Source organism: Glycine max, chromosome 15 (genome assembly GCF_000004515.6).
Source record: "Glycine max cultivar Williams 82 chromosome 15, Glycine_max_v4.0, whole genome shotgun sequence".
NCBI lineage: Eukaryota > Viridiplantae > Streptophyta > Magnoliopsida > Fabales > Fabaceae > Glycine > Glycine max.
The window spans coordinates 34523910-34542542 of NC_038251.2; the positions used below are offsets into that span (position 1 = coordinate 34523910).

At 38.3% G+C, this 18633-nt stretch overlaps 1 protein-coding gene across 1 annotated transcript in view; it reads right to left on the reverse strand.

The window, feature by feature from the left end:
* The window catches only part of CYP56 (peptidyl-prolyl cis-trans isomerase CYP56), a 28111-nt gene extending 10334 nt beyond the window's left edge, over window positions 1-17777 (reverse strand). The window contains exons 1-6 of the mRNA XM_003546596.5: window positions 17506-17777; window positions 8376-8480; window positions 8137-8254; window positions 7972-8022; window positions 3376-3467; window positions 3172-3271 (exon numbers count right to left, since the gene is read on the reverse strand). Of these exons, the coding sequence (XP_003546644.1) occupies window positions 3172-3271; window positions 3376-3467; window positions 7972-8022; window positions 8137-8254; window positions 8376-8480; window positions 17506-17603 (564 nt within the window). The 5' untranslated portion in view covers window positions 17604-17777. The remainder of the gene's footprint in view (window positions 1-3171; window positions 3272-3375; window positions 3468-7971; window positions 8023-8136; window positions 8255-8375; window positions 8481-17505) is intronic.
* Window positions 17778-18633: the final 856 nt, after the last annotated feature.

Consider the following 18633-nt stretch of genomic DNA (forward strand, 5'->3'; position numbering starts at 1 on the left):
GTTTGGTTCCCTTTCAGACCGTCTTTAGTCTGATTTGGAACCATATGCTTGACAACTCTTACTTGTAATGTTTGTACCTCTGATACTTCTTTATATATATATAATTATCTTTGTTGATAAAAAAAAAAAAAAAAAATATATATATATATATATATATATAAGGAGTACCAGTGGTCCAAATAGTACAATATGTTAGGAGCCAGCTGGTTCCTAAGGTTATTACCAGGACCCGAGTCAGCTCCACAGCACTCTGCTACATAACACCCTGCTACAAAAATCCAGCCCCTATCCTCCCAAGCTAGTTACAGAAACCTACTCTTAGATTAGTAGCCCAATGGTTAAAATGTACTGCAAAATCTTTCTCGTTGGATTTAAGCCATGTCCAAATTAGTAGTACTGCATCATCCATCACTTTGCTGCTATTGAAACATTGATTTTGAAAAACTATCTTATTTCTTTGTTGCCAAATGGTCCACGTTACTGCAACCCACCAGCATTTCCACCTTGTAGACTTTGTATCACCAACAATCTGATATCCATGCTGCATAAAGTGTTCCCTAGGATTTTGTAGGAGTGCAGTCACTATGCCGATCCAAGATAATGACTCTCACTATATAGGTAGGATTTTGCTGCATTTGAAGAACAAGTGGACAGCGCCCTCCTCGTAATTACAGCAGAATGGGCATAGCGTGTCACTCACCTCCACTTGTCTCCTTCTGAGATTCAGCTTTGTTGGTAATCTATCCTTGATTAGCCGCCATGCAAACACGGATGTTTTAGGTGAAATTTTGAGTTTCCATAGATCCTTAAAAACAGCCTCCTGATTTGCCCCCGTTAGTTCTCCCCATAGCAGTCCATACACACTTTTTGATGAGTATTGTCCTCCTAGGTCAGGTTTCCAACAGCAGGAATCAGATCTATGTGGAAGGATTTCTTTCTATGCTATCTCCCCGATAAAATCATCAGCCATTGCAATCTCACAGTCGAACAAAGGTCTCCTCCAATTGAGCTGCTAGTCCCATACTGCACCTAAATTGCTCCCCATCTGCATAATAGTCTACTGTTGCTAACATGATATCTGGTATAACCTTGGGTATTTTAACATTAATGGTACGTCATTGTCAACCCAACGGTCCTTCCAAAACCAACACTTGTCGCCGCGTCCCAACCTCCATTTAGTTTCCCTTTTAAGTGCAGTATTGTCTTGCAGGTTGTGAGTGCTAATCAGGTCCTTCCACCAGGGAATCATGGCGACCTCTTTTTCCTTCTTCCAAAGACCTCCAGCCACCGTATTTAGAGTCTAATATCTTGGCCCACGGTTCCCCAGACTGCTGGAACAGGTCCCACCTACATTTTCCTAACAAAGCTGTGTTGAAGGTCTTGATATCTTTTATACCGAGGCCCCCTTTGTCTTTTGGTAAGCACACCGTTTTCCATTTAACCCATGCAATCTTCCTTTTCTCTAATCCACCACCCCAGAACCTACGTTGAATGGTGACCAGTTTATCAACTACTTTTGAGGGTACCCTGAAAAAAAAGAGAAAATATATGGGAATAGATGTTAGGACTGCATTAATGAGTGTCACTCTCCCCCCAAAGGATATGTGTCTCTATTTCCATCTAGCTAATTTTCTCTTACATTTCCTAACTATAGGATCCCAGACCTCGCTGAGCCTTGGATTTGCCCCAATGGGGATACCCAGATACAAAAATGGCATGGACAACATATTACAATTAAGGTATTCAGCCGCCTCCTTCTGCCAAAGTTCTGATTTCCCAATTGCTCCAAAGCAGCTTTTAGCAATTGGTCATAGCGATAGTGACAATGAGAAGCTACGTGACCGTACTTCAAACAAACTTGACATTGAAAATTAGCAAACCGTCTGCCACAGCTGCAACCACCACCATGTCGACCACTGCGATTGAAGTTACCTCCGCGACCAAAACCACCACGAGAGTTAGACAAAAAATTCTCAGAATTAGGTTGCGATGCTTTGTTTGGCACATTGTAGCCATCATATCCATGTGCAGACGAAAAAACTAGGATTAGCCTACATGTAGTTGATTGACAATAAGTCAAAGAAAGCATGCTTTTGAAACCTTTGAAGACGAGCTTCATGAGCTAAGAGCAACACTTCAACGTCTTCAATCGGAAGAGGTCCAAACTTGCTTTCAATAACAGAAATCAGAGTGATAATCTTGAGGAAGACCTTTGACGATCGCATTGATGTGCTCCTTAGGAAAGATCGAACTTCCAATAGAGGCTAGAGAATCAGAAATAGTCTTGATTTTGAGAAGAAATTCGCACATCAGCTTGTCCGCAAGCACTGTTGCGCGTAGTTCAGTTCGCAATTGACGAGCTCTTGCTCGTGATTGTTAGTGAAAATAGTCATGGATTTTCTCCCAGACTTGATAAGAGAAAATGCCTCCAAGCAGTCGAGAAAGGATCGACTTCGAAAGAGTCAACTGCAGCCATGTGAGCAGCACCTGATCCTGCTGCTCCCAATCTTCATATGCAGGATTTTCACGTCTGATTGAACAATCTTAATTAGAGAGGAACCTCGGAGGAATTATCGATTTGCTACAAACCGTTGAAGATGATGAGATTTGATCACCAGTTCCACCTGTTGTTGCCACATCAAAAAATTGGAATCATCGAGCTTTTCAGCAATGGTTTTGGAAATGCGGAAGAGGAGGAGAACGAATTGTTCGAAGAAGACATAGTCGATTGCACTAGGCTCTAGATACCATAATAGAATTTGAGAGAAGATATTTTGATAACAGAAAAGAAAGAGGAGAGAAACTTTAGTTTCACTAACCCAAAGCTGTTAGTTATGAAAGCTGTAATTAGTTGTCGCTAACTAACTAACTATCTTAGTGAACTAACTCACTAAGACTTAGCTAATCTTAACTACCCGTGACTGCAGTTGAATAACTGCAGTTCTCTTACAATACTCCAATAATGGAAGTTCTCTTACAATACTCCAATACACTGATATGCTCTAGTTGAGAAAAATAAGGTCAATGAAATAGCTTCATTTTTTTATCAATTCGACTAATTTTTATATTAAATAGTTTTAAGATAAAGGACCATAGCAATGCTAACATATATCTGATGACAATTTTTTGTAGTTTCAAGTAATGAAATTTAGTGTTGCAAAAAACCATTACCTCATCTTTAGGTTTTCCTTCTGGAGAAGCATCAGGAATGAAATCAGATAGCTGAGAAGGATCATCGTAAGGATCCTCCAGGATGTATGTGTGCTTGATTCTACTCAAGTAATTCAAAAAGAATACATTTTATTTATCTCAAAAAGACATTCAAAAACATCATTTTTAATCCACATTTTGCAGTAGAGAAGAATGACTATAAACCTTATATTTTTATAGGGTCTTCCTTTCTCATCCACATAAGCCTCATTTATTCTAGTTAAAGTCTCGAATCCTTCAGCTAGCTCACCAAAAACCTGTAACAAGGAACAAATCTCAGAAAACAACGAAGTAATTTCCACGGTATAAAAGTCAAATGTGAGTAAATATTTATAGTAGCATTTCCATATCAATGTCTATGTCTAATAGAATTAGGTAATACTTCCTGCTTGATAACCTCGTCAAACTGGGGGTTTGCAAAAAAAAGCCGAACTGAATTATGAAAAATGAACTGAACCACTTTAAGTATTTACTCGTCAAACCCATATATGTGTGAAATGGATAAACAAATTGAACCGAACTGGAAAAAAAATAGTAAAAAAACTGAACCAATCCACTTTACAAAAACGGTTCAGTTAACCGAACCATGGGTCAAATTTTTTAAAAATCCAAACCAATTCAGTCTTGCCTCAGACTCTTGACAATTTCTTTTCTTTCATTTTGCTTTCTCTTGGCCTAGAAAACGCACCAAGCTTTTTAAATAACCATTAGCTAGAAAAAGAACAGAACTAAAATGCTTTCCATCGTCATCACACACATTAGTCCCTCCTCCCAACCCACAGAAAAAACTGACAATGCCTCAGATCTTTTTATTCAAAAAGCAATAAGGATCATAACAGTCAATCCTGAATAGTAGTGCATAGCAACTGCTACCAAAAATGCAATAATGGTATACCAAATAGCAGAGTGCCTGCTATACAAAAGATAGATGAATGCAAATAATTTATATAATGCACTCACATAAATGCTCATAACTAAAAAATGTTCAATGTTAAAGGCATATATGACTGTGTTGTTGATGACCTACTTTAAACTTAGCTGCGAGACAAAACCTATCTCCTCTACTCATAGTTGTCACAACACGACAATACCTATGTCCTATACTCATAGTTGTACAGCTTGGACCACTCAACTGATTCAAACAGATAACCTGTGAACCAACTTGTTGGCTGGTCGAATCAGGAGATTAATGTTTCTTTTAATCAAAAAAACTCAAACCTGGTATGACCCACTCAGATTTCAGTGACCCAGTCTGGTGTAAAAAATTGAGCACCAAAAGAATAACAAAAAAATAGACAGTATGCAGGCTTTAGATAGTAAAGAGTTAAGCGTGCCATCCACTTTTGACCTGTTATCATTTATTTTGGCTGCTTTTCTTTCTTTGGAATGAAGCCATCTTCTGTCAATATTATTATCTCGTCTTTGTACATATCCAGATTAAGTAAAGGGGAAAATGCAAAATAATCACCTTGAATGGATGAAGAATGAAAAGTGAAGAATAACCAGTTAAAAGGAAAGGAAAACCAGAGGATGTAAGGGTGAAACTATGAATCACTCAAGCTTGAAAACCATTGACTGGTCCTTTAGATGGTCCAAAATCAGGGCTGTTATTTCAATGCCAATGCCACACCTAAAATATTTTATGAGAACTTCAAGATTCCAGGCCATCTAAAATCTAATTGCATTAATCAATTAATAAAGAACAAACAGACAATCCAGTGCTTGACTTGCAACACAACAAAGGAAACAGGTCCAGAACACCTTGCTAAGCACCAATAACAAAGTGAGCAACAGGGGGGACTCTGGGCAACAAGGAAATAGATGAAAGAATTACCTTGTTCTCCAGATACCTGACTGAGCAAAAAATTGGAGACAGGGAACATGGCTTGGATATGGTCCGAAATTTGGGAGATAGAGGGGAGGCAAAAAATGAGGTAGTATCAGGGGAAAGCACTGATGGCTCTTCTGATTACTTTGGCTATGAAGTTTGAATGAAGAGGAAGAAATACAATCCTAAAAGCTGAATACAATGCGGTGGAATCCTATTTTCTCTCTCATTAACCAAACAATACGTCAATTTTAGTGGCTGCTATGATGTCATAGTTGTCAATACTGGCGTAGCAGAGCGTTGCGGCCGACCCCAAAAGTGGGATAGCGGTATAACGGATAGCGGGATGACCGCTATTCTAATGTTTTTTTTATATATGTTAAATAATTAATAATATGTATATATATAAGTTCAAAAACAGAAAATAACTGAGTTACTTAAACAAAAGTTACAAAACATAAAGTAGAAAGTTAAGTAAATAAAGGGCTTAAAGCCTTAATCCCTTTAAGCTAAAGCCTAAAGTAACTATAAATCTATAATGATAGAGAGCACGGCAACCAAATAAAAAATTACATTCTCTTTCCTGCACTCAATTATCACAAAAGTCCAAAAAAAAAAAATCATTCGTGATTGTATGATAGAGAGCTCATTTTATCATCTAAAGTAACCAATTAAATACAAAAAAAGCTCCTGTCATTTTATCATCTAACTTAACCAATTAAAATGAATAAAAATTGAAACCAACAAAAATTGAAAAATTAAACAAAAGTTCCTATATTCATCAGAACTAGGTACAAAAAGATTAAATGGACCACATACCCTAGAATGGTAATGACATACCCATTTCATCCCAGAAAACAAATAACACACCATCGAAAAATAATAATAATACACAAATACTTCGTTATTTTAAATGCTTCAACATTTCATATTTCTTTTTATCTTTTTTTATCACATTATAAATCCTATCCTATTTATATTTTTCTCATTTTTCTGTTCTGTTTAGGTGTCAACTAGCTCATAGGATATTCATATAACATTTTTCAAAAAACAAAAAAAAAAAAAATCACACGCATTAATGCAGGCTTACAGCTAGCATTAATACTCGCATTAATCACACGCATCATTTCATTCAATTTTCATTTTCTCTCTGATTTTGCATACACACACTGGTACATATTGCACGTCTTCCTCACCATACAAAAATTGAAACCAACAGCTCATGGCACCCACAGTCCCACACTGAAAAAAAGGGCAATTAAATAATTAGGAAAACAAAAAATAGGAAACCTCAAGCAAGGTGGCGGCGCAGACTCAACAGTGTTGAAGACTCGCGTTCTCCTGGGCGTGGAGGAGGTGGCGGCGCTCGCCGGTGTCGCAGCGTCGTCGGGATCGCAGCCTCGCCGGGGTATCGCAGCCTCGCAGGTCTGGGAGAGCAGCAACTCTAGGGTTTTTGAATTTCGACTTCCAGCAACGCTGGGTCTGGAGAGCCAGGTAATACCAAAAATACCCTCACTTTCCCACATTAAGTGAGGGCATTTTCAGATTTTCCACGGCTTCAGTGTAGCAGCGCGAAAATCCGGTCCAGATCCCACGCCGCTCCGCCACACTCCGCCGCGATAGCAGCCGCTCCAACCGCGACGTTGAACCGCGCCGCTACGTCTGTCCCCGTCGCGGATGAGGGCCGCGCCGCTCCGCTCCGCCGCAATAGCGGCCCGCGATTGACAACATAGTATGATGCTTTCTTAGCCATGATTGCTGTTACATAAAAATGATCCAAGGCAGAGCTTCCTTGGTACCTACAGGTTGCTCCACCACCAAATGACCCATTTGCATACTTTAATGTGGACCCACTTCCATTTTAATTGAGTCATCTAGCAAAAAACCATTGCACAACTAACTTGCTTAATGCTTTCTAGGGTAGGAGAAACAATTAACAGAAGGAAAGATATGAAATTAGTTCATATGCTTATGTTTTAGAATGAACAGTCAATATTGTTTTTGAAGATATGATTTGATTACTATAATTAGGGAATTACCATTAGCTGATAATTAGGGATTATTGTCATTGATAGTCTTGATTATGTTTCCCTAAACTGTACTGTTATTCAATTATAAATAAGAGTATACATGTGTGATACAACACACAATTACAGTAAACCCTTTCTGTAATTATCATTTTCTTTGCTCTTGAAGTTTTGCAAAGAAACACATTTCAGAATCAACAGCCATACCATTGGAGAAAAGGTGATACTAATAAATAGCTTATCTGCTTTGTAGAAACAAAGGTAGGAGGTACTAAAACTTCAATGTTTATTCTATCTAAGCTTGTTCTGAAAGCACTGACTTCAGCTTTGTGAAATTAACATAAAGCAGCTTATACAATTGATGAAATCTAAATAATCTATTGCTATTATTGATAATAATTCACAATTGGGTTTAAAATGCACTAAAACTAATTACCACTCTTATACTTATTATGCCAAAATTCAGAACCTTCTAGAGATTCCCCATTTAGTGCAAGAAAGATGGCATATAAATATTACAAAACAAGATATAATCCATGATTCCACAAACAAGAAAGATGGCAAAAGGATCTGATGTTATATTTTGAGTGGACTTACCCTTGCCCAGATTTTATTTTTACTGTTCTTTTATATAAGTAAAAGATAAGTATGTTAACTTTGCATAAGACAAACTGCTTAGAAATTAAAAGTAATCATCGAATATTATCATTATTAAATATTAAAATACAATCCTCCCTTTGTAGTGACTACAAAAAATTAAACTATTTTGCGCAGGAGAACTGGAATTACCTAAGGTCAATTATATCTAAATCCATAAAAAGGTAAATATTTTCGTGTCCTTACTCAACATAAGGATGCACACATACACCGTGAAAAAAGTAAAGCAAAGATGCATAGAATACTTACTGTGTGCTTTCCATCAAGGTAATCAAGGTCATCACGCAGAGTGATATAAAACTGCAAACAGAAACAAACAAAACAATAGTAACTGAAAATTTATTTTACGTATCAACTATTCCAAAATAACAGGAAAGGAACCATCAACCTGCCCTGCCACTAAACATGCCATACCTGTGATGCATTCAGATTCTCTCCAGCACTTGCCATGGAAACTGTTCCAGTCTTGGAATGCTTCAGATCAATATGAATTTCATCACTGAAAAACCGAGCTTGATCACCATAAAGAAACCTGAAAAAGAGAAAGCCATTGCATAAATGAGAACTCAATGTCAGAAACTTCATATTAAAAAAAAAAAGGATCAGTAAATGTTAGACACTAACTAAATGCACAAGTAGTTCCAGTTACGTACTTGTAAACAGAATCACCACCAGTTCCCGTGCCAGTTGGATCGCCAGTTTGGGCAGTAAAATCCTTTTGAACAGTGTGAAATAGACACCCGTTATAGTACTTAATCCTGGATCAACAATTACAAACCAAAGCTCGTTATGATTTGAACACAGATCCACATATACAAATATCAAAACAATTCATTTTTAAAAAAATAAAATAATAACAATAAGGACCCATTTGACTAAACTTAATTAAGGACTTATTGAATAAGTATATAATATATAAGCACTTTTACATAAGTTATTTTTCATAATCAAATAGAAAATAAGGTTAATTCGTTTTCATATAAGCTGTAAGTTGTTTTCATAAGCTATCCTGTAAAACATATTAAAATAAGCTGAAAACAACTTATGAGTTTTGACACAACATAAGCTTATTAAGCTATTTTCATAGGCTCTCTCAAACACTTACAAGTTCTTATGTTAAAAGACAATTTCAAATAAGTTATAAACAAACTCTTCCTAATGGACCTTAAGTCTATCACTCTATCGCTAAGCTGAAAACATCTAATGAGTTATGACACGTCATAAGCTTATTAAGGCCCAGTTCGGGGCATTTGGGAGCATGATGTGGCTAAGTATTTGAACTGCAGTTGTTTGATTCTTCCTTTTGTGTATCTCGGCATACCTATAGGGGCTAATCCGAGGCGACGACAAATATGTGATACCATTATCCACAAATGTGAGAGGAAATTGGCAAAATGGAAACAACGACATTGTTATAATTATGTGTATCTTTTGATAGATTTTCTGTTTTTAGCTTCCTTAGTCTCTTGCTTAGCTTGTGGTAGAAGACACCAGTATGGCTTGTCATGTCAAGCTGTCTCTATCCCTTTTGGTGTATATATATATATGTATTATTTGAATGTAATAAAGTAAGCTAGTGAGTGAACAGTTTTCTTCCTCACATAATCAAAGCTTCAAGTTGGCATCAGAGCTGGTTCTCCGGCCACCATCGTCGCCGCCGTCGTCCGCCGTCCGCAGCCGCCGTCCGCCACCGTCGTTCGCCGCCGCCGCCGTCAAATTTGCCGGCGAGTTCAGGGTTTTGTGCGCCTCGAGGAGCGCAACACAACCCCGCAAACCGCGTGGCCAGATTCGCCACCACGCGCCGCTCTACAGCAGCGCCTCTTCCTGGCACATGAAGCCCACGCGCCGGCCTCCGGCCACCGGAATCGCACCAGACTTGTCTCAAACGGAGCGTCGTCTTCCCCTGTCTTCGTTCCAGCCTCGGGTGTAGTGTTTGCGTGTCATTTTGTGCTTCCTCCTCTCTACTCCGTTAGGTTTTTTGTTTTTCCTTGACAAAAATGGCTTCTTCCGGTTCTGTTTTTTCATTCTCTGAAACTCCCACCATTACTACTGCCAAACTCAACTGGAAAAACTATATGTCTTGGTCTGCTTCCGTGGAGTTATGGTTTCTCGACCAAGGATATCATGATCACTTGGAAAAGGGAGTTGATGTTGTTCCGAATGACAAGAGAGCTGAATGGGAAAAGCTGGATTTTCAGTTGTGTGCAGTGCTATGGCAATCTGTTGAACCGGATGTTTTGGAGATCCTTAGATCATCCAAAACATGTTGCTCTTTTTGGAAAAAGGCACAAGAGATATTTGCCAACGACATTCAAAGTTTATTTGATGCAACCCAGAAAGTTGCTGCTCTCAAACAAACCAGTCATGATATGATTGCGCATGTAGGTAAAGCTAGAGCAGCAGTGGAAGAACTGAAGAGATTTCTTGCAGCAAAATCATTGGAGGAAGTGAATAGGAAGCTGTACAAGTTCTACTTGGTCCTTATCTTTAGAAGTCTACATTCAGATTTTGATCATGTGCGTGATCAAATTCTTGCAGGTGACCAAGTCCCGTCAATGGACTCCCTCATTACTAGACTTCTTCGCGTGCCTCAAGCCTTGAAAGAAGAAAATTTAGCTGAAATTGTGGAAACATCAGCTATGGCTGCATCTCGTGGAAGAGGGGGAGGTTGCAACAATAGAGGAGGCCGTGGTGGAAGGAGTGGACATCCTCAATGCACATATTGCAAGAGGATGGGCCACACTCAAGAGAATTGTTACTCCCTGCATGGCTTCCCTGACAAAGTAGCTCAGGTAGCTCAGACCGAAAAATCAGAGCCTAAGTTCTCTGATACAGAGTATCAGAAGTATCTGAAGCTAAAATCCGAGAAATCCAGCAGCCAGGCTTCATCTTCCTCTGTACCATGTTATTCAACAGCATGTATTTCTCAATCTATTGACGGTCCCAGTCCTTGGATACTTGATTCAGGTGTCTCTAATCATATTTCTGGTAATAAGTCCTCTTTTACATCCATTTCTTTTTCAAAAATTCCTCATCTTGTCACTGTAGCTAATGGTTCCAAAGTTGCAGCTCAAGGGAGTGGTCAAGTATCTTTATCTTCCTCATTGAAGTTGGACTCTGTTTTGTTTATTCCATAATGTCCCTATAATTTAATTTCATTGAGTCAGTTAACTCGTTCATTAAATTGCTCAGTAACCTTTACCGCTAATTCTTTTGTTATCCAGAAACATGGCACAGGTCGACTGATTGGAGAAGGACATGAATCACGAGGACTTTACTACTTGAAGTTCAACTTGCCTGTCTCCTATTCAGCAACTTCAAATCCCAAACTTTTGCATGATCGTCTAGGTCACCCAAGTCTACCAAAACTAAAATTGATGATCCCTAATCTGAAGAATCTTCGAGTCTTAGAATGTGAATCTTGTCAACTAGGAAAACATGTTAGGTCATCATTTTCACAAACTGGTCAAAGATGTAATTCAGCTTTCTCTACCATTCATTCTGATATTTGGGGACCAAGCCGTGTTACATCTTTTGATTTTCGATATTTTGTAACTTTTATTGATGAATTCTCTAGATGTACTTGGGTCTATTTAATGAAAGAGAGATCTGAACTTTTGTCTATCTTCATGTCCTTTCTCAATGAAATTGAAAACCAATTTGGAAAAACAATTAAGATTTTCAGAAGTGATAATGCCAAAGAGTATTTCTCTCATGATTTCTCTTCTTTTTTATCTTCAAAAGGCATTTTACATCAATCTACATGTCCCCATACACCACAACAAAATGGTATAGCATAAAGGAAAAATCGTCATCTCCTTGACACCGCACGATCACTAATGTTAGCCTCTCATGTTCCTTCACACCATTGGGGGGATGCGGTGCTTACTGCTTGTTTCTTAATTAACAGAATGCCTTCCTCTTCCCTTGAGAATCAAATTCCTCACTCAATCATTTTTCCTCATGACCACTTATTCCATGTTCCACCTAAAGTGTTTGGCTGTACTTGATTTGTCCATGATCTCTCCCCTGGTTTAGATAAACTTTCTGCCCGAGCAATCAAGTGTGCCTTTTTAGGTTATTCTCGTCTTCAAAAGGGTTACAAATGCTACTCTCCATCTACCAGGCGATACTATATGTCTGCAGATGTAACCTTCTTTGAAGACACACCTTTCTTTCCATCATCTACGGACCACTCTTCTTCCATCCAAAATGTTCTTCCGATTCCCTCTCCATGTCCTCTAGGTACCTTAAACCAAGATGTCAATGAAGTTCCATCTTCTCCACCACATCCACCTGAAGTTGCTCCTCCACTTCTTCTTACATATCAACGCAGGACACAGCCAGTTGGTTCTACAGTATCTGAAGCTTCTCCTCCTGATTCTCATCCTTCTTCAATCAATCCTCAAGCCATGGATCCTGCTACTTCTCATCCCTCTGATTCAGATTGGCCCATTGCCATCCGCAAAGGTACTAGATCCTCTCGTAATCCTCATCCTATCTATAACTTTCTAAGCTATCATCGTTTGTCTCCTTCATATTCTTCCTTTGTTTTCTCTCTATCTTCGCATTCTGTCCCTTCTAATATTCATGAGGCACTGAGTCATCCTAGATGGCGACAGGCTATGATTGATGAAATGCAGGCTCTTGAACATAGTGGTACTTGGGAACTTGTTCCCCTTCCTCCTGGCAAGAAGGTTGTGGGTTGCAGATGGGTTTATGCAGTTAAAGTTGGGCCTAATGGTGAGATTGATCAACTTAAGGCTCGCTTAGTGGCTAAAGGTTATACTCAGGTATATGGCCTTGATTATTGTGACACTTTCTCCCCAGTCACTAAGATCACTACTGTCCGTCTGTTTCTTGCTATGGCTGTCATGCGTCATTGGCCTCTCCATCAGCTTGATATTAAAAATGCATTTCTTCATGGTGACCTTGAGGAAGAGATCTACATGGAGCAACCTCCTGGGTTTGTTGCTCAAGGGGAGTATGGTCTTGTGTGTAAGCTGCGTCGATCCCTCTATGGGTTGAAGCAATCCCCTCGGGCTTGGTTTGGTAAATTCAGTCATATTGTTCAACTCTTTGGGTTGAAACGAAGTGAAACTGATCATTCTGTTTTTTATTGTCATTCATCCCCTGGGAAATGTGTTTATTTGATAGTATATGTTGATGATATAGTGATTACAGAGAATGATGCTACTAAGATTGTCCAGCTAAAGGAGCACTTATTCAGTCATTTCCAGACCAAAGACCTAGGATATTTGAAGTACTTCCTTGGTATTGAGGTGGCTCAATCAGGAGATGATGTTGTGATCTCACAGAGAAAGTATGCTCTTGACATTTTGGAGGAGACAAGCATGCAGAATTGTAGACCTGTTGATAGCCTTATGGATCTGAATCTGAAGCTCATGGCAGATCAAAGTGAAATCTATCATGACCCCGAAAGATATAGGAGACTTGTGGGAAAACTAATTTATCTCACCATTACAAGACCTGATATTTCCTTTGTTGTTGGAGTAGTGAGCCAATTTATGCAAAATCCCCGTGCTGATCATTGGAATGTTGTTACACGTATTCTTAGATATATAAAGAGAGCTTCGGGACAAGGACTACTTTATGAAGACAAAGGTAACACACAAATATCTGGGTATTGTGATGCAGATTGGGCTGGCTGTCCCATGGATAGGAGATCCGCATCAGGATACTGCGTCTCTATTGGAGGAAATGTTATCTCTTGGAAAAGTAAGAAGCAAGATGTTGTTGCTCGATCTAGTGCAGAGGCTGAATACAGATCTATGGCAATGGTTACATGTGAACTTATGTGGGTTAAACAAATTCTTGAAGAGTTGAAATTCTGCAAAATGGTGCAAATGAAGTTATATTGTGATAATCAGGCTACTCTTCACATTGCTTCAAACCCAGTCTTCCATGAGAGGACCAAGCACATAGAGATTGACTGTCACTTTATTCGGGAGAAGCTACTGTCCAAAGAGATTGCCACTGAGTTCATTAATTCTAATGATCAGCCAGCTGATATTTTGACTAAGTCCTTAAGGGGGCTTAGGATTCAGTTTATATGTTCCAAGCTTAGAGCATATGATTTATATGCTCCAGCTTGAGGGGGAATGTTATAATAATGTGTATCTTTTGATAGATTTTTTGTTTTTAGCTTCCTTAGTCTCCTGCTTAGCTTGTGGTAGAAGACAGCAGTATGGCTTGTCTTGTCAAGCTGTCTCTATCCCTTTTGGTGTATATATATATGTATTATTTGAATGTAATAAAGTAAGCTAGTGAGTGAACAGTTTTCTTCCTCACATAATCAAAGCTTCAAGTGACATATATCATGGGAGGGGAGAGTGACACTCATACAGGCTGTGCTAACATCAATTCCAATTTATCTTTTCTCTTTTTTCAGGGTGCCAAAATCAGTGGTGGACAAATTCTTAAGGTTGCAGCGAAGATTCTTGTGGGGTGGTGGACCAGACCACAAAAAGATTGCGTGGATTAAATGGGAGTCAGTATGCTTACCAAAAGAAAAGGGAGGCTTGGGCATCAAGGATATTGACACATTTAACCTTGCACTAGTTGGAAAATGGAAGTGGCAATTAATGCAAGAAAAAGGAGAGCTGTGGACCAGAGTTTTGGAATCCAAATATGGTGGATGGAGGAATCTTGATGAACAAGGGAGCACAGGAAATCAATCTGTTTGGTGGAGGGATCTAAAACAAGCTTTTAATCAATCACAACAGGGAGTGGTCATTCAAAATAACATGAGATGGAAGGTGGGAGGTGGAGATAAAATTAGGTTCTGGAAAGACAAGTGGATTCACCAAGAGGAAACACTAGCAGAAAGGTATCCCAGGTTGTTTCTCATATCATCACGGCAGAATCACACTATTAGACAGATGGGATATTACAAGGACATGGGCAGGGAGTGGAATTTCTTATAGAGAAGACCGTTGTTCGACAATGTGCAGCCATCAATTTTCTTAGGGAGGTAGGAGGAAAAAGCATACAGCAACAGCAAACTGATGTTTGGAAGTGGCTAGGAGATTCATCAGGCAATTATTCTACTCACAATGCTTACAATCTGATATGGGAGGAAATTGCAGGAGGTCAGCAGGAGGAATGGAGTGTGGAACTATGGAAGACAAAGATCCCTAGCAAAATTGTGATATTTGCTTGAAGATTATGCAGGGACAGATTGCCGACAAAAGAGAATTTATGTAGGAGACAATTGCAGATCCAAGATGTGCTTTGCCCTTTTTGCAGAGGAGCTATGGAGGACGAATCTCACCTATTTATCCACAGTATCAAAATCCAACCAATTTGGTGGGAATCGATGTCATGGATGAATATCAAAGGTGCTTTCCTTTTCAGCCCAAAACAGCACTTCATCCAGCACATTTCTATCCAAATCGAAGGAATAAGGGCTAAGCGATGGAGGTATTGGTGGTTGGCGATAACATGGTCTATTTGGAAGCTCAGAAACAGAATTCTGTTTGCAAATGCAAAATTTGACACTAATCGGCTTTTTGAAGATGCTATTTTTATCTGGACTTGGCTTAGACACTTTGAGAAGGATTTTACAATCCACTTTAATCAGTGGTCAAGCAATATTAGACAAGGTTTTTTGTTTATGTAGAGGGTAGTACACACAGCACAACAATAGATGTACATCACACAAGTAGTTCTATTTGACTACTTCTGCACTACATATAATACTCTATACTCTTTGTAATTAGTACCTCTGGTACTCTATTTCATATTAATACAATTAACTTTGCTGATAAAAAAAAAGGCCCAGTTCGGGGTAGTTTCTCGCTTTTAGTTTTGAAATTTTTAAAAATCAAAATCAATTTTGAGTTTTGAGGGTTTATTCTTTTTTTTTAGTTTTTAAAATGTTACAAATTGAAGATAAATAAAATGAGTCAACCGTTTCATCTTATCTTGCTCTACTATGAAATAATGGTAGTGGTAGAGATAGCGGGGCAGGAGTTGCAGTGGTGACGGTGGTGCTATAGTATTGGTGGTGGTGGTGACGACGGTGGTGGGGGTAGAATAGTGGCGGCGACGATGGTGATGGAATGGTGATGGTGATGGTAGTTGCAGTGGAATGGTGATGACAGTGTTTCAAAACCTGGACTAACCCAACCGGTCTAACTGGTTTGACTGCGACTTGGAGGCCTAGGTGGGTCGAGTTGCCTATCAGATCAACCATGCATTGACCCTGGTGCAACCTAGTACGACCAGGTCGAGTTTGCGATTAGACCAATAACCCACTTACCAGAGCTAGGCCACACTCAAGGGAGGAAACACGCTAGGTCATGGGGGTCAATTAGTGACCTACTGGTTCAACCATTGACCTAGTCCCCCAATGCCTAGACTAGGTCAATCATTAGTTCGGCTTTTAAAATTATGGGCGGTGGTGGGGTGGAATAGTGGCAATGGCGGGGACAACGATGATGAAGGCAATGGAATGGTGGCGGTGAAGACAGTAGTAGCGATGGAATAGTGGTGGTGGCGGCGGCCATGACACCAGTGGTGGTAGTGGCAATAACAGTGGTAGAACGGTGGTGGAAGCAACGACAACAAGGGTGGGGTGAAATAGTGGTAACGACAGCAACAACGACAATGGAGGCGTCGGAATGGTAGCAACGACAATGGCGATGATGGTGGCAGCAGCAATATGGTGATGGTGTAGGCGGCAAAGGCAAGGTGCAGTGATGATTGCGATGCAGTGTTGAAAACCGAAAACCAGAAAGTTGCAATCACCCTGAACAGAGCCTAAGCTATTCTCATAGGCTCTCTCATAGAAGTTCTTATGCTAAAATATAAATTTCAAAAAAGTTGTAAACAAACTCTTCCTATTGAACTTTGAGTCTATCACCCCATCTCAACAGAGAGCAACTTATGACCCTGTAGAAAAAATCCATGTATCCAGCTAGCATCACAGTAGTGCATAAAATAACACACTCAACCAGAGTACATAACAAACTCATAGCAACAGAAAGCATGTTGTGATTTCGAACAACCACCCACATATGCAAGTACCATACCGGTGCATTAAAAAATTAAATAATACAAAGAACAAAGGAAAACCAAGCTCAGTGTTTCTTCTGAATAAACATACTCATATTAATAAATAAAAAAAGAGGGGTACTAGGGGTACCCGTACCCAACCAGAATACAACATAGTTCTGTGTTTACAATCACCACGAAACAAAGATTCACCCCTACATTATATAACCTACACCTAATAAATCCTCTAATCGACATACACCTAATAAATGACATATCAGTCAAAAAAATGCTGTATAGAGTATAGACGGCAGAACAGGAAGACCCACAAAAATGTGATGTGCTCTCCAGGCCATCCAGACACATCGGCTTCGGATCCCAATTCCCAGCCACTTCCATGATAGTAATGAGGTCACGGTTTCCAGCTAGCATATTTACCTCCTTGAGCTTTTATGATTGTACATGAACTTGTTACCTACTTCTCTTACCTTTTAACACTGAGACCCATCACATAAATGTAACATAACAATAAGAAAAACACCCTATCCTCTCTTATTTTCTAATTCTTAAACGACACATTTCAGTGACCTTAAACGCTTAAAATGCTACCAAATATTGCTTCCCAAACCACACATTCCTTGAGCAATAAGGGTTTTTGTTTCAGAAGCACCCAAAAAATTATCGAATAATAATAAGGAATGAAGACCCGATAATAAAATTGAAAAAGAGTTTAGGGTTATGGAAAGAGGAATTAGGAGCACTTACTTGCAAAGCTTCAAGAAATTTTTGCAGGTCAAGGGGCATTTGTTGGTGTGCAAATCAACGACAAGGTCCCCTAAGCTTGTCACGATCAGCACCGACATTTTCGTGTTGTTTCTTCGAAGACGCTCGCAAAGAAGAAGAAGAAGAAGCAGTGCACGAACTCACGAGTTTAAGCTTTCTCTCCTTCGTTTGTTTGATTTCTGTTCTAGTCGCAAGGAGTGAGGAGATTTATGAGCATTCAAATTTCGGTGTAATGTAAAAGAACAGAAAAAGAAAACTCGATCAATTTTAGGGTCATTCTACTTTTAAATTACTTTCTTCCCTGTTTAAAAAATATTACATTTCTGCCTAAAAAAAATTAAAAGTACAAAAAGAGCATGGTACAGTTATTTCGGAAACAAAAAGGAGAAAAAAGGGGTCATTCTACTTTTAAATTACTTTCTTCCCTGTTTAAGAGCTTCACAAATTTTGTTGAGAGGGGACAAAATAATTAGTGATATCATATATTCAAAATTTACATATAATTGTATTATTTTATACTCGTATATTATTGTTGTCATTAATATAATAAAAGTACACAATGTAATACTGTTATCAATATATATAAAAATTTCCATCTATTTAAAGTATTGATGTCGGTTCTTTCAAATGCTTGAATTCATCAATATTTGAATCAAAATAAAAAAAATAATTATTTATTTTTTAATATAAATGATGATATTGTTTACAAGAAATTCATTTTTAATCTTATGCAATCTTGTTTTTTATAATCTTCATAGTTAAAAATTATTTTTTTTTAACTTTGAGAACAAAAAGAGTTAATATATATAAGAAAACTTAATCAATCAATAAAATAAAATGTATTTTACTTTTTTATTCTTGTCATCAAAAGTTTTTAAAAAAATCTAGATGATTAAGGTTGTGTTTTGATGGGAGATTTTAGAATTCTAAGAAATTTTAAATTTCATGAATTTCATTGCTTCAATTTAAATTTTGTTGTTTGAATAAAAAAATTAAATTCCTTCGTATTAAAAATCTTGTGTTTGGATAAAATAATTAAATTTCTTTATTTTTAAAATTTCTTATTTTGATAAAATGATAAAAATATTTCTACAAATTTGTATTTGAATA